Source organism: Dermacentor andersoni, chromosome 1 (assembly GCF_023375885.2).
Source record: "Dermacentor andersoni chromosome 1, qqDerAnde1_hic_scaffold, whole genome shotgun sequence".
NCBI classification, from domain to species: Eukaryota; Metazoa; Arthropoda; class Arachnida; order Ixodida; family Ixodidae; genus Dermacentor; species Dermacentor andersoni.
The window spans coordinates 285171094-285188151 of NC_092814.1; the positions used below are offsets into that span (position 1 = coordinate 285171094).

The window sequence follows — 17058 nt, forward strand, 5'->3', positions numbered from 1 at the left end:
TTCTGCCTACGTAGACGACATACAAATAGGTTTCAAATCCTGCAACCTTACAGTGTGTGAGAGACAGGTACAGCAGGGCTTAAACAAGGTGTCCAAGTGGGCAGACAAAAATGGATTTAAGATCAACCCCCACGAAAGTTCTTGTGTTCTCTTTACAAGAGGGGCCTAGTTCCAGAGCCTTTTGTACAACTGTGCGGACAACAAATACCTGTCGACAAAGAGCACGAATTTCTAGGTATTGTACTTGACTATAGGCTTACTTTCATTCTGCACATAAGATGCCTTAAAGCAAAATGTATAAAAATAATGAACTTACTTAAAATCCTATCCACACAACATGGGGTAGTGACAGGAAGTGTTTATTGAATCTTTACAGGAGCGTAGTTCGATCACGACTGGACTATGGTGCCGCGGTTTATCACTCTGCCGCCCCGAGCGTGCTTAAGATGTTAGACCCCATTCACCATCTCGGTATCCACCTGGCCACTGGCGCATTTAGAACAAGCCCTGTCGAAAGTCTATATGTAGAGTCAGATGAGTGGTTGCTCCATTTTCAGAGAATGTACACCAGCTTAACCTATTTTCAGAAAGTGCACTCTAATAAGGAACATCCGTGTTTCACAACCGTTAATGACTTGACGTATTCTGTAATTTTTCATAATAGACCCTCCATGACACCTTTCTCACTGCGTGTGAGAGAACTTAGCGAAGAAATGGATGTCCCAATACTTGAATATCGCCTAATGCCTGCAGCTAAGCTATTACCACCCTGGGAGTGGCAGGTGATAGAATGTGATGTATCCGTTGTAGAGGTCACAAAGCATGCTCCCGAGCTTGAAATTGCTATGCATTTCCGTGAGATTCTATCGAAGTATTCCTGCTCCGAATTCTACAGACGCGTCAAAATCACATGCTGGCGTATCTTACGCTGCTGTTTGTCCCTCTTTTTCTGAATCCGACGTGTTGAACTCCCTAACAAGTATCTTCACTGCAGATGTCTATGCAGCAGTCTGCGGTAAAACATATAAATTAAAACATGACAGAGCAATCATATTGACAGACTTGTTAAGTCTAGTAAAATCGCTCATTTCTTTACAAAAGCATGCAAATCCTGTCTTCAATGAGCTTTACTCACTCTTATGCAACATCTATTTATCATGCAGGCATGTAGTAGTATGCTGGGTTCCTGGCTATAGAGGAATCGAGGGTAGTGTGCTTGCCGACGACATCGCCAGATCAATAGCATCGCAGGGTATTTGTTCTGCTGCTGTCCCTGCCACAAGACATGAAGTCTTTCCTACGAAACAAACTGCGAAGCCACTGGCAGCGCTTGTGGGATGCTGAAACGATTAATAAGCTTCACGTAATTAAGCCGAAGTTGGGTTTATGGCACCCAACTACGAAAACACGCAGAACAGATGTCCTATTCACTAGACTAAGAATAGGACACACATTTGGCACTCGAAACTTTCTATTGACTGGTAACGAGCCTATAATCTGTAATAGATGTGGCGACAGGCTGACCGTCCTCCATGCCTTCCTGGAGTGTCGGGAAGCTGAAAGAGACAGGAGGAAATATTTTGCTTTTGCATACCGCTATAGCGTCCCTCTACATCCGGCTATGTTTCTTGGTGAAGAACCGCTCTTTAAGACCAAAGCAGTCCTCGCTTTCTTGAACGATGTTGTGCTACATGTTACAAGCCCATTAAATTCGTAGCGCATCCTCTTCCCAGAGGATGGCGCTACGATAGTTTTCTTTGTATAGCACATATGCCTCTAGGCCCTTGTGTTTCAAGGGCTCTGGTGAGGCAGTGGTGCTCTAGCTAATTTTAGCACCTCACATATTTTGTATATAGCATCATTCTTTCGCAATGCATTTTAATGTTCATGGTACACATCATTAGTCATTGCCATAATTTTATTACACATAGATTTTATGCAATTTACATCAACTCTTTCAGGCTCCTTTACAGCCACGTCACATTAACTTCACAGAACCCATCAGTCCACTGCAAACTCATCAACACTAGCATGGCGCTCTTTGGCCATGCCTGGCCCTTTTGCACCATTTAACATCAAACATTCATTCATTCATTAATCTTCAGCTCCATCTAATGCATTATAAATGCCACACGTACAGCAAACTGGAAAATGGTGCGCACAAATTAAAGCAGAAAAAGAAAATGTCCATTCAATAGCAGTGCGGCTAGCTGCCTTGCAATGAGTTTTTTTTATAGTAAGAAATTTGATGTTGAGTGGAATCGGTTAGGATTGTAACGTGCATGCAAATTTCAATTCACTTTTTAGCCAAGAAAGCTGTGTGGTAGAATCATGCAAATACGGTACTGCATGGTGCACATGTGGTTTTTGAATGTTTAGGAGCAGATAACGCAGCAGTGGCCTCGCATTTCTTGATGTTACACAAGCCATGCCAGAATGGCAGTCACTGTCGGTGAAAGATGTGTGCCAAGATCCCCCTCTTTTATGTGTGTGTGACCAGATTGGCCCATCTACTCCCAGTTACAATGATAAACTGAGAATAGTTGGACAACCGCACCATAGCTTCTTTAAGAGTGCATGTGCTCAGTAGCAGCAGTCTCGGCCCTTACCGACAAGAAATACATAACCTATATGACCAAGTTAGCAAAAAAAGGAATTATAAAACAATCCCAACCTAGTAGTGTTTATGCAACGAAACTTGCTTTGTGAGACAATAAGACATCATTACAGGTTCACTTTTGTGGGCAAAGAAATGACCAAAGTGATTAAAACATGCATAACAGACAATGAAGTGCACCATAAAATATAAATGTAGACTCTTTTGACAAAGCCTCACCATACGTTAGTTTCTCTTTTTACCTTTATAAAAAGGCAACTTTACACATATTTCTTAAATTGCATGAATAAAAGCTGGACACTTGGCACACGAATCTGTGTGAAAAATATGCTGCACCATTTGTGTACCGGCCAAGTTACACAGCAACAAACAGCCTCATCTAATCACTGCCTGTGCAGAACACACAGAAGCTACACTCAGCTGGAAAACCCAATGTTCTTCGGTTCTTTCTTCAGTGGTCTAGTTCCTTCCTTCAGTCTAGAGGAGAAAGGAGAATCCAAATATTCAGAACTCATATTCATATTGTCGAAACGAGCTTAAGCAATGCGCCGCTTGTACTGTGCTGGTGATAATTTTTTATGCAGTGATGTTTTTCATAGTGTCCCATAAGGTGAATGAGTGAACCCAAAGGAGCCTTAGGGTGCCTAAACACACACATGCAGCACATCACCGTGGCCAATGAGATAGGTGGCTGCAGTATGCTTTCATTACATTTGTGTAAATTCGGCCAGCATATTTGTGATGGAAGTGTGCCATGCTGCAGGCAAGTGGCCATCATGGATCTTTAATAGCAATTCATGCTCTAAACACCACGAAGTGGCAGTTGGTCCGTGAAGGACAATGTAGTGGGGATTCCAGATTAATTTTGACCTGGGGCTCCTTAAAGATGCACCTAAACCCGAGTACACATTAAATATTTCTCCATTCTACCCTCATTGGAATGCAGGTGCCATGGCTGGGAATCAAACTCGCAACCTTGTGCTCGGCACACATTGGTGCATAACGCAGCCTTTTCTACATTGCCATGGAGGAAGCAAAGACGGAGACAGTGACCAGCCTAGGTGACTTTGCAGCACGCTTTGAAGTATGTTGCACACAGTTAAGTTATTCTTGCAAAATTTTAGTGTGCATACCGAAACAGCACAAGTTCAAAACGTGAACCTTATCTGTGTGACAGGTGGGATGTACAACACAGATGGAAAGTCAGACATGAAACAAGGAAGCAACATGACCCAGCATATTTGTTACAAGTGACTTTTTATTTTCTTTGGGACCTCGAACCCCGAGGCACCCGACGCAACAAATCTACATTTCTCTTCCACAAGTACTTTTGTTTTGTATTCTCTTTCCTCATAAATAAGACGCGATGCACCTAGACGACGCGATATCAGCTTTGGTCTAAAAACCCTCAGTACGAGGCAAATTACAGAGAAAGCAGCAGAGAGGGAGACCTGGACGAGACACCAAGAGAGAGTGCGTGGCTCAAGCACCACAGTGTGCGCTCCTGAGGACTGCACAAATGGTTACACTGAAGTATTTTATAGACCAGTATTGGCTTGAAGGAATGTCAAAGTATTCTTGTTGGCGTTGTAGATTTTGCCAATGTATAGCGAATGAAAAAAGAAAATTTGTAAACCTGTAAGCTAAAGCTGTGCCAAATGCAGAAAGTGGCAAATGCCAGAAAGAAATCTGAGGATGAATGTAAACCAAGAAATGCCAATATCTGGTGATATGCAGTTCCAACAGCAGTCCCTTTATGGAAAAACCAATCCCTCAGGCATGTCACACATATTTGCATAACTATCTCTTACTTGTCTCATCTGCAAGTATCCAGGAAAGTTGCTCATGGCATAGAGCAAAGCATGAAGCTGAAGCAACGAAGTAAGGTTGCCCTGATGCATATAAACATCAACAAATAAGACTTTACCCGGCTTGCATTATACTGCATGCAAAACAAAAGAAAAAGAGGGAAACCCCATAGGGGAACAAGTAACAATGCATCTGCAAAAACAATATGGGAACTGTTCAAGCTTGATTTTTTCCCCACCAGGATAGAATTCCGGCACATCAATTGCTCATACTTTGGAGCAAAGCAATACAAAGGCTAACTATGGCGCATGTGTTGAAGAGATCAGATACAAAGCCAGGTCGGTGTAATCTCCCAATCCATCCACATCAGCTAGAAGGAGCCAGAATAGCAATCAGTCTTACGGGCTTACTTCTCAGCAGCACATACCGTGGTAATGCAACAACTTTGCAGCTTTGTCCAGAAAAGCAGTGTTCATGCAATCATCGCAACAACACAAAAAACTGCAAGGAAGGGGAGGGATTGAAGCATTTTCAAACAACTGCAATATTGCTACCAAGTGCTTCCTGACACTAAAACTTAACTCAAATACTTTCACCTTACCAGTTACAAGATACATTCTCTGCTGTCACAGCTTGTCAGCTAACTGAAAGTTGGTGCAACTGCACTGTGAAGCAATATTGCCAGGTATGAATGTCGCTAGTCAACATGCCACTATCAATCACGTGAACATTTAAGAGATAATGCAAGTGGGGCAGCATTGACAGAGAGGCAAGAACCGCACCAACCATCCAGTAATCTAATAAAAACATACAAAGCGATTTCAAAGCAGACCACTGATAAATATAGAGGACTAGATAGAGATGTGTACTTCTATGCCTGCCAATCCGGGCTCTCAAATAGGGAGGCAGATGGTGGTGTGGTTTTCAGTTTTTCAATTTCTTTTCTATCAGAGCTCTGCAGACCAAGAACTAGATAGGACTAATTCTATTATGTAAGGTGATCAACAGTGGTATAACAGTGAATGTTTTGTTTAAAGTAAACTTTTTTCACTGCCATTGGGCACAGAAACAACAAGCTGTGGCTTTAACCTACACAAGTTGTCAAGCTCCTCCCAAGCACTAAGAAGTTTTTACAATTAGTTTATGAACGCAAACATCAATACCTGCTTTGCGATATACTACAGCTATGCAATGCAGCGTGCTACTATACTTGACTGATTACAAGCAGTTCGAAATAATTTTCCTATTGTAATAACACATCCTGAAAGCCAGTGATGCACTCATTAAGTGCAGCATAATAGGGCACCTCAAGGACACTAAACCTAACCATCCCTGAAACAATTTCATCCTGTTGTGTCCCCAAAAGCATTTTGTGCACAACATGCTCATGCAAGCTTTATGAAAACATCCCAACAACAACGTCCGCTACATAACACAGAAAATGCAACAGTGAAATGTGTCGCACAAGGCACTGGACACTTTCACTGTAGCAAAACAATTCCTTAACTTCCTTGTATGCAACCACACTACAGACTTCATGCTTAATGCCATGTCTGACAAAGACAGGATACCTAATTTCTATGTAATATGCATAGCTACAAAATTCACTACTTAAAATATGCCAATGTGCAGCGCCTTGTGAAATAAGCCACAAGAAATTGATGCAACAAATGCTACAGCATTGTCCAATTGCCCCCCCCCCCCTCCCTCCCCCCTAACATCCTAGAGATTTCATTCCACAAACTGCAAATGCACAACAGCTTCTCAGCCGGCAACAACCATATGCAAAGAAAAGTAAACAAATGAGACTAACACAACAGTTCCCATGTCCCTGGGCTGCACAAAGTAGAGACCAAGCAAGCACCCGAGATTCAAAGCCCCTGATAAATGCAGCATTGCCAAAGTTCAAGCTCTAGCATTAGAAACGAAAGTCCCAAAATGCATCACGGGGTGAAGTCTGGTTTGAAAAATGTTCTACATGTTAACAAAGGAAGAGGGGGAAAAGAAGAAAGCACTTTTACGTTTGCCTCGTGGGCTCGTCAACAAGCTGTGGTGAACCACTCGAATACAAAAGAAAAAAAGGGCCTAACGATAATAGGAACTGGAAGAACAGGCAGCAAGATATTCGCTCTTAATGGTGCATTTGCCCTCGCAATGCACAAGTAGTTATAACCATAATAATAATATAGCAATTGGTCATACTCATAGGGCTGTACAATTCTCACACCTTAACAGAAAACAAGAGGCCACTGACAGAATGGAAGGGCACAGTGCTTAAGCGACCATCTAACAGGCCTGTAAAACACTGAAGAGGCTCTGGTCACCATTTTTCAGCCGAGTTTCTGAGCACCAGAATGACCTTCTAAGAGAGACCCTTCATTATGCCCCAGTTTAACATCCTCAATCAAGGCTGAGAATGATGCAAATGTACATCTTGTTGCTGGAAAATAATAAAGATAAATACCTGCTCAAGAATGCATGCCATATGTACACTTTAATCAAATTGGTAATTAGTTTTTGTTTTTAATTCTACCATGAACAGATAACTTTGGGCAAGAAAGTTTCACCATGTCAGAATAGCAGTTCATGTTGGACAAGCTCATTAAAAAATGACCCCGCTGTCTAGTGAATTAATGGTGTGTAATCATACTTGCAAAAATAAATGTACATATTTTATCACCCAAAATTTACTTTCAATACATGGCAAAATTCATTGAGGACCAGATAAGCTGCATTTACTTTTGTGATGACAAACATTCTGTGACAATTTTTTCCCCCCTTGACCACCAGGATACATGAAGGACGGACTCTAGGGCCCACACAGTGTCCCAAAATGTTATCTACAGCTCACTGGATTAACAAGAGCACCCAAAAAGCACCCGCACCTTTCTCAGCTACTGCCCAGTACACTCATCAGGAACGCATATGACCTGCAGGTTAGCCAGGCAGTCAGAATTGCTTAAGTTGATGAGAGAAAATGTTGGCTGCTAGCTCGGTAGATGTTCTAGAGTAAGTCACCGTACCTCTGATTACTTGTATACCGATTACTGCTCTCTGAACTAGCTACAAATATAACAAGTTTAGTCTGGCACACAATGCAGAAGCGTCAACACAACACTTTGCAGACTAAGAGGGAAAAAAAATTAAAAAAAACAAGGATATTTAAGTACTAGGTGTTAAAGACTGTAAGGAAATATGGTGCACATAAAGTATGCTTGTTTCCTTGAGGTGACATTAGATTATATTGTGTGTTTAATGCAGATGCACTGCATTGTGACATATTTTTGGCTATCTAAAACCAAATATTATCAGCAGTGCTCTGACTCAGTGCACTGGGCAGTGTTAGGTGTGCAGGACCTACTAGATCCATTGGAGCAAAGTAAATTATACCTGCTTATAATTTATACTGAGAGATAAAATACAAATGCACTAGTACATACAGCCATTCTGTAATATTATCTGAACCAGAGACCTCAATCCTCAACAAAGCTGGCTCACTGTGGTGACAAGAGCAAAATAAAGAAATAGGGGGGGGGGGGGGAGAGGCAGGGGCAGACAACAGAAGACGAGCCAACGAGGAAACATAGCACTCTTTTTTTGCCTTTTCTTTTTCCGGTAAGAGAGTTGCACGTTATGTACACTATCTACACACGCACATGCACACACAATCAACACAACAGCCGCCAAAAGGTTGCTAAGTGGAATCCACGATGCCACACTATCATCAACGTAATGGCGGCAGAAGCAAGTGTCCTGGAAAAGACGGGCATCACAGCGATGCTGTCTTCAAGGCGTCCAAACCCATGCAGCATGAGAAAGTGACAAACAAAGAACACAACAAAGTTTTTAGCAAAAGAACAAAACAAGGTGAAGAAACAAGGGGTGGAGTATGGGGACAGATGGCATTCTTGTGTCCATCAGTGGGAGAATGGCAAACAAGGTCTTTAAGTTAATAACAACCCATGAGAGAAAACAAGTGAATGGAAGAGGGTGAAAGGAAAGCAGAAAAAAGAAAGACGCAAAACAATGTATGTCACGCCCGGTCAGTTCCAGTGAAGTTGGCGTTCCTCCGCAGCAGTGGCCGCCCCGGGAATGTTGTCAAAATGCCATGTATACATGATGGAACAAGAATAAACAGCAGTGTCTTTGGAAACCTACAACAAGCACTTTACGACAACAACATCAGTCATCGGGATGTAGCAAGCAGCCAGGCAGGTGGGGTAGCGGGCGAGAGGGCGGAAGGCAAGGAGGCTGCTGAATGCACTGCAGTGACAGTCCCAACAATGGGAATTAATTAAAACAGGCGTGTGTGCAAAAAAAGCACAAGGGAAGTTCCTGCAGTTCCACACACACGAACACACAAAGCCCTGCCAAACAACACACCACGCTTTCCCTTTTTCCGCTGCTGGGGCAGCTAGCACAGTCCAGACGTCTTTTGAAGCTTAAATAAACGCAGCAGAGCAACAATGTCCTTGTCTCCAAGATGAGGAAGGGGTGAGAGCAGGCGTTAGGCAGGAGAAGGTCCAGCATACGTCATCACACCCTCTGTGGAGGGATGACTGGCAGAATGCGGTGAGTGCTGCACTACAGACACTGGCAGCAGTAGCCCACAACTGGAAGAGGGGATGCCACTGCACTCCTAGCTGCTGGACCGCTGGCCATCTTCACACAGGTGCGCTACCCTGCCCTGCTCGAGGTCCTGCAAGGGTGCATCAGATGGCAATTCAGCAATGGCATCAACTTCACTACCCTGCTCAGAACGTACATAGGCTTCTTTTCTTGCACACATGCTACTGCACAAAAGCTAAACATCAGTCAATTTTTTTTGCAGACAGACCCCTTTCAAAATTGCTAAGCTGGCTCTCTGGCAGAGTTGTAGAGCCTGTAACATGGAGGCAATGCTCATCACAAGTGAAGGTTGGCAAGTGTAATAAAGGTAAGAGTGTGCTGCATGATGAGGAACATGTGAGCTGCCCACATATAATCACAATTTATTAATGTGTTGGCTGTCATATTTTGGGCAATGAAGCAAACAAATATTGTTTTCGAGAGATGAACAATGAACAACAACAACAAAGTTTAAACAAGTTGCTGCCATGAATAGCTTACTTTAGTTACAGAGCTAGGCATATTAGTTCCACAAGGACTAGAGAAAAACACTTAATGGGATTCACCATCGAGGCTATTTGGGCCTGTTGGTATGCCATAGTAAAGGCTTCTCAATAGCTCAAGTGTGGGAGAAGAATACAGGAAAGACAGAGCAAGAAATATTGCACTTAATGGGAAGAAAGAAAAGAACAAAAGCTCTATAAAAGGCACTCACGAAATGGACAGTAAAAATGGACATTGTTAAATGAACCCAGAGAGTTACGACCTCTTTCTCCCAATGTTGCAGACTATGTTCTTTTTCTATGAGTATCCTACTGCTACAATGAAACCGAAAATGAAATATCTAAGAGTATATCGGTTACAGTGAAACAAATACTTGCTCGCTCATAGTTCAATATATGTAATTTTTTAGCAACAATGTCATAGTTGATTTCCATTAATTCGACCCCGACAGGATCGGCCAAATTTACTGAATTATCCTGCATGTCAAATTAGTGAAGAGACAGAAAAAACAGAGACACTGTTGCCTTTATTTGGCACTATTTACCCAATTCCAACACAACCCTGAATCTAATGTGCACCCAGTTTTTGTGGGCTCAAAGTAGAAATATAATGTAGAAATGACATTAGAGCTTCTAAACAAAGAAAGTGAACACGCACCCATCTTTTAAAGTAGAAAAATTCAACATGCCTGCACTTCTTGCAATCAGAAAAAGATGAAACCAGCTAACTTTACCTTCACAGAATGTAGATTTATTTACACACGTACACTCATCACTCTCATAAAGCCCACTGCGCATTTCATATTCTGAATTAACAAATTATCCAACGTCTCTGCAACAATCGCAAATAGGATGGTGGCGTATGTCTAAGCTAACCACTTCACTAGTTTGTCCTGCAATGCATGCAATTCCCTGGAATGCCAAAAACATGTGACAAGTTGTTGCAGCTAGCTTAGCATACAACTTGTCTTTTGAATGCTACGACAACTTGTTCTGCCGCCGTCTTGCGATGGCAGTGATGCTTATGTTGGCTAGGCTGGCTTTGATGGTAGGCTGTTGTGAACATGGCTTTGCGTCCTACTGTACTGGTGCAGGCAATTTTCAGACAAATTTTCTTAGAGACAAAGTTGTGAATTTGAATCGGGTAAATACTGCAATTGTTCAGTGTGAGCTACCATTAGTGCTTGAGTCTTCTAGGACAGGCCGAAAATAGGTGTTTTCAGGTCGGCAGGGGGAGATAATGTGTGTTCCACTGCATTCGCTGTCCCCTAGCACCTCCAAAAGTGATGCTACAGCCATTCAGGTCACCAATGAGGTCATCATAGAAGTCGGGCTTGTCTGCGTCAGCAATTTACATTTGAATTATCTGGCGAGGGCCAATTTCAGGATAAACATAACGAAAGTTCTGGCCCATAAAAATGTATGGGTTCTGGCCAGTATCTTTGGGTGGGATCAAATTAGCCGAAGTCGAAATGACAAACTTCTAATGTGCTCAGCAAGAGCAACTTGAAACGGCACCTTCTGGATGTGCATGCATGCTTTGGTCAGCAGCTTGACTTGGTTGGCCTGCAGCTGCAGCCATGTGATGTCACCGACTGCACAAGTTGCATATCCATAATGCTGTGTGTGCGTGCACGCGTGCGAGTAACTTTGTGCTGTTCACGTGCCACATTGCCAAGAGGCCACCAAAGTTGACAGGAGGCCCTTTGCTGGCCTTTTGGAGGTAGCACACTCTTTGCACAGACCCGACCGAAAAACAAAGCAAAAAAGGGGAACATTCTATAGTTTTTCAAATTCATTTTTGTACAGTTCTCACTTGCATGAGATGCACTATGGGAGTGGTAAAGCACAAACACAGTTGGCTTAAAAAAGTGCTCTACCAATGTGACTGAGGTGGTTTAATGTGCCTGCTGTAAACCAAAGGCACAACTCACATGTGCTAAGAACTTACACTCTGTCTAAGAACGAGCTGTGGCTGTGGACCAGTTGTCTTCTTCCTGTCACAGAAGAAGAGCTTCGGCTCATCTGGAACGTCAAAGTATGTCTTGTCTTTCCTACGCCTGCAAAAGAAAAAGCAAACAGCACATAGTGATCAGCTCCAAAGTCTCATAACGGAAGAACAAGGTAATAGAGCTGCAAGAGATTCAAGGTCTGCACTGAAAGTGCCACAAAAACACCACTAACAACTCAGACTACAGTATTGCAGAGCCTGCTGCCAAAGTAATGCACTAAAAGGGACCCAGAAACACTTTTCCAACTAATCATATAATAGTCTCACCATTAAATGGCATCACCTCAGGAACCTAGCTCCACAAAATTTTTTCGAATCCTTCAAGTATAAGTGAAGTTAGACGTAGTTTTTGCACTGATGAATGGCTTTTTCTCCTTTCGTCTCCACTAGCACGCTGGAAGCTGCAGAGAGGAGAAGCCAAGGGAGTAAAGCCCCGCCAAGAAGTTAAGCGTCTCAGTGGTGAGAAGACTTGTTGCTGCACCACGTGGCGGCCATGGTAGGCTATGCGACGCAGTTACGTTAAACTGCCATACGTAGACTGGCAGTGCAAAGATGAACTCATTTTTCTGTCTTTGTGAGATCACCGATATACATATCTTTAATTTATTTACCTCACAGTTAGCAATAACTGTATTACTGAGAATATTCTCGTGATGAAGAAATCGGCCAATAGCTGTTGGTGAGTATCGCTGCTTGCGATGATGCTGCATGGCGACACTGCACCGTTAGCAGCAAGCAATGTTTCCAGTTTTTGACACGACATTGTAAATTCGTTGCTTCATGCAGTGCAATAATATTTGGCCCACATGTTCACAGGAGACTCTTATACAGACTGGAAACTTTTATTACTGTGTTCAAAAAGTGCTTCAGGGCCCATTTAAGTATTCCTGCCTTTTCAAGCTATTCAAACACTTATGGTCATCTACAGAAGCCACAACCTGAATGTAATATGGATGGATATATAAGAAAGCTGAAGTAATAAAGCAAACAAAGACAAGCCTTTATAGAGAGGAATTATATTGTTGAAGTATTTGAGGAAGTATTTGCAGGGAGCAATTTCAATGAAAGAAGGCTGGACAGCTTAACCTGAGTCATGTGCCTCTAGCCTGCTACTCTATGCTGGTAAATGGGTTTGGGAAAATGGCAGAGACAGGTTAGAAAGATAGAGGAGGAAGGCGTAGCAATGATAATGAGAGAGACGCATGCAGTATACTGTCTTGCAGAATGTCTACGGGTATGCTTTACAGTGCATATACAATGGCTGACAGTAGATGCTATGGTGTACCCTCACTCTCACACACACACACACACACACACACACACACACACACACACACACACACACACACACACACACGCACGCACGCACGCACGCACGCACGCACGCACGCACGCACGCACGCACGCACGCACGCACGCACGCACGCACGCACGCACGCACGCACGCACGCACGCACGCACGCACGCACGCACGCACGCACGCACGCACGCACGCACGCACGCACGCACGCACGCACGCACGCACGCACGCACGCACGCACGCACGCACGCACGCACGCACGCACGCACGCACGCACGCACGCACGCACGCACGCACGCACGCACGCACGCACGCACGCACGCACGCACGCACGCACGCACGCACGCACGCACGCACGCACGCACGCACGCACGCACGCACGCACGCACGCACGCACGCACGCACGCACGCACGCACGCACGCACGCACGCACGCACGCGCACACACACACACACACACACACACACACACACACACACACACACACACACACACACACACACACACACACACACACACACACACACACACACATTACAGATACACTTCAAACCACAAAACAGAAAACAATTTCCATGCTTGGCAACTCATGCTGCTATTGTTTTCTTCTATCTTCCTCAAGTCTACTAAAAAACTAAGGCACAGCAACAGCTCCACTGCAAGAATTGCAGCACACAGCTCTGACTTCAACACACAGTAGCATACACATGACTGTTGTTTTTACTAAAATGTTTTGACAAGTGCTGCTAAAGGCAAAAATAAAATGAGTGTTTGTATCACAGGCTGACACTACGGCAACTACAGAAAATAATTTAAAACTCAATAGTGCTCTAGTCTCGTAAACATGGTTGCCAATTGTACACACAATTAACTATGCACATGGTACACCTTAACCAACATGTGACCAATGCTTAGGCATGATAGTGATTCTCTTATTGTGAAGTGCTGCATGTCTATCTATGTCTCTCATGCTTTCTTATATTTCTTTAAGGTATTATTTTTGAAACCATGTTCCCACTTTTACAGTTTTTGAAAATAAAGCAAGAGTAGGACTGCTCACTTACCGATAGTACAAGTACACCGTGACGCAGACTATAAAGACAAGTATGACTGCCACTGTGACGCCACCTGCGATGCTTGCTGTCTCGATCAGCACTCGTTGCCTTGTGGCTGCACAGGATTGATGAAGATGTTAGACTCAACTTGTCACATAGGATCTCTAACTTTCTTCGAAGTGAGGCAAGAAACAGTGGTTATAATATGTAAATTAGCAGTGATCAATTGTGGTGACCATTTAAAGCAGGCAGTTTCTGGACACTGGCTTGCATGCACAGTCTGAAGCATACTGAACACACCGCGTTCATATACACAAAAAAATTTTACACTAAATTTAATAGATACTGGTACAGGACTAGCCTACTGCTGTAGCTACTATGTACAAAAAGGTTATATGCATATTTACTGCTGCAACAGCAGCAGCAATGAGAATAAAATGTAACCAAAGCAAGCTAACACACCATCTATATTATGAAAAGAAAAAGGACAATAAGGTTGACAAAAATTAGTGATAATCTTTTTTGTAGTGCACATTGCAGATTGTTATGGCGCAAAAACATTCTTTGCATACAATTAAAACTGACATGAAGGAGGGTTAATACACACGCAGATAGGTTCCGTCGAGGTCCTTGAACTCGCATCGTTGCCCCATATATCCATCCGCACATCTGTAGAAGCACAAGAGAGAGCACGTGAAGGATGCCACCTAACCTAATCATCTACTGATCAGGCTATTTCAGCTCAAAGAAGCTGGAAAACTAGAGTGCATCTTTCTCTAGAGCACTTGTCTGCAGAGAGCAAACTATGCTGTGGATGTTCAAATGTTACACTTGATCTTCACCTTGTGGCAGCCACCATAATAATAAAGACAGTGCAAAATAATGCCTAGTGTGTGCAGTGGAATATAATATATGGGATACAGTATGAGGAGGAAAGGTGTGGTTTGAGATGAGGGCCATTTTATTACATAGGGATTCTTCAAGATGGCATACCAAATCAAAATTTTAGCGAGTGTTTCAGCAATACTGTGTATGAATGATTATTTTAAGCTGGAAAGAAATTATTTCAGAGACTGTTTTTGCATGCAGGCACCACACAATAGGCAAGATAAGAGGTGCTATGAGTAATGTTAAGGTCAATGTTTAAAATTTCTTTACACACCCCTTAACCTAAAAACCACATAAAGTCTTATGCTCCCATGCAAAATTGGCTGCCCTGTAATATGTCATAATAGAAAGGAATTTCTTAGAACAGACAAAAGAAACTAAATATGACAAAAGGCAGTCAAACATGCTTGATGTAGAAAAGAAAGAACAACACTGCTAAAGTTTTAACTCCACAGACACTATACATGACATCCACATATATGCTACATACAAAATAGTAAAATGTTCCCTAACAGTATTATAAGTATGCCCTGAGAACTGATAGGCACTCACTCGCAATTGTAGAGGATGGACTCTCCAATCTTGATGGAGAAGCAGGTGGCTCCATTGAGGCAATACCACTTGGCATACGTTTCAGGGCATGTGTATGTCTGGAATGTAATGTTAGGCCGCACCGTTGACTGCGGAGGCCGTGGCTTGGGCGTCGACCGTGATGAACAACCATCTGCAGCAGGAACAAAATGAAAGAAGCCCAGTGCATAAAAATTACTTTGCTATCCGAAAGCAAAGCAGATATGCAAGCACGTGGCTTTGTGACAACAAAATTTTATGCAACCAGGGCCAAACCTGCTTGTGGGGGATCCAATTCACAACCACTTGATTTCAGGCAACTATAAAATGAAAACAACCTTCACAATGTTCATTGCCCTCTCGCAGCCCTTAAGCTTTCTAGGAAAATTAACACGGCATCTTACTCCATTTTATGTAGTAATCAGGTGCCACCTGTGACAAGGGCTATCAGGTACACATTAAAGGTACAATAAAGGTACACATTAAAGGTACACACATGCCAACCAAAGAAGCAGAATGCGGAATTGGAGAACATCACGACACCTCTTGCAATCTGGACAGCCAAACAAATTAATTCGACACTTTTCTTTCATCTAAAAATTTGTTTTCTAAAAAAAAAAGGGAAAAAAAGAAGGGGGTAGGAGAGAGGGCTGCCTAAATGCATGACCACAAACTCATTCACCCAAACTTCCGGCCTCGAGCTGTATTGCACAGAGAAGGACGGGATCCGGGGCAACGTGCCAACAGATAGGGTGAAAAGCCGAGCGCAGGCCCCATTCTGGCTTTTTTGCAAAGCCCACCTAATTATGAGCATTAACAAGTGCACAGGGTGTCGCACAGGGTTGTGCGACGGGGCCGGACTGGGCGAGCGACGACTAGACGCAAGGGGCAAGCAGCGACAACCCCTCCTTGCCCCACTGCTTGTTCACTACAGACCCAACGGACAGTGCCCGGGCTGGGACGCGGCCTTCGCTTATATGTTTGCCACTTTCTCCCTCTGCCGCCGCCCTCAACGGCTTGTTGAATGCGCACGTAACACCGGGACGCGTACACCGAGACTCCTCAACCCCGGGTTTCCCTTCTCGCGGCCCTTTGGCGAACAGCCGCGCCGACCGAGGCGAGGCGATGGTTTCGTAGGCCGTCCATCACCGCTACTGTCACTGCTGCCAGCGGCGGTGGTTAGAACGTCCAAACCATCGGCATCCACAGCAGCAGGCCTCCTCTGTTAAGGTGCGCCAGACGCTGGTCAACCGAACACGCCCGGGACAGAGGCGTCCTGCATACCGCGCAGGGCCTTCGCTCGATATGCACCGAAATACCTAGTCAATTCGACCTGAACAAAGGAAAAAAAAAAAAAAAAAAAGACAGAAGACTAGTGCAGAGCACGTACAAATGTAGGGCACATGACAAAAGCTCAGCACAAACATGACGACGCAGATCTAGGTATACGACAGTTGTGTTGCCATCGAAAGCACAGTTTGGCGAAGTCCGTAAGTAAGAAAACATAGACAAGGGGGGAGAAACTGCCGTGCAAAAGCCGACCCCAATTTACTGCCGATAATGAGAAACAGCAGAGCGGAGGCCAACAAGAGTGGTTGCAACAATATGCTGTCGCGGCCGCCCAACTGGAAAGGCACCTGGCGGTACAGTAAATACTTCCGTCCGGCCAATGTAGGTGGCGAAAGGCACCGGAATGT

General features: G+C 43.8%; 1 protein-coding gene and 1 long non-coding RNA gene across 5 annotated transcripts in view; one reads left to right on the forward strand and one right to left on the reverse strand.

The window, feature by feature from the left end:
• The first annotated feature begins 1867 nt into the window (after positions 1 to 1867).
• On the forward strand, positions 1868 to 4244 carry LOC129380928 (uncharacterized). Its single transcript, XR_008609150.1, has 2 exons — positions 1868 to 3701; positions 3795 to 4244. It is a non-coding gene; the product is annotated as an uncharacterized lncRNA (long non-coding RNA).
• Positions 3858 to 17058, reverse strand: part of LOC126548082 (protein spitz-like) — a 195616-nt gene continuing 182415 nt past the window's right edge. For all 4 annotated transcript variants that reach the window (XM_050196181.2, XM_050196180.2, XM_055063229.1 and 1 more), the window contains 5 exons: positions 15344 to 15515; positions 14511 to 14572; positions 13913 to 14018; positions 11489 to 11597; positions 3858 to 9125 (listed from right to left, as the gene is read on the reverse strand). In XM_050196181.2, the coding sequence (XP_050052138.1) occupies positions 9066 to 9125; positions 11489 to 11597; positions 13913 to 14018; positions 14511 to 14572; positions 15344 to 15515 (509 nt within the window). In that variant the 3' untranslated portion in view covers positions 3858 to 9065. The remainder of the gene's footprint in view (positions 9126 to 11488; positions 11598 to 13912; positions 14019 to 14510; positions 14573 to 15343; positions 15516 to 17058) is intronic.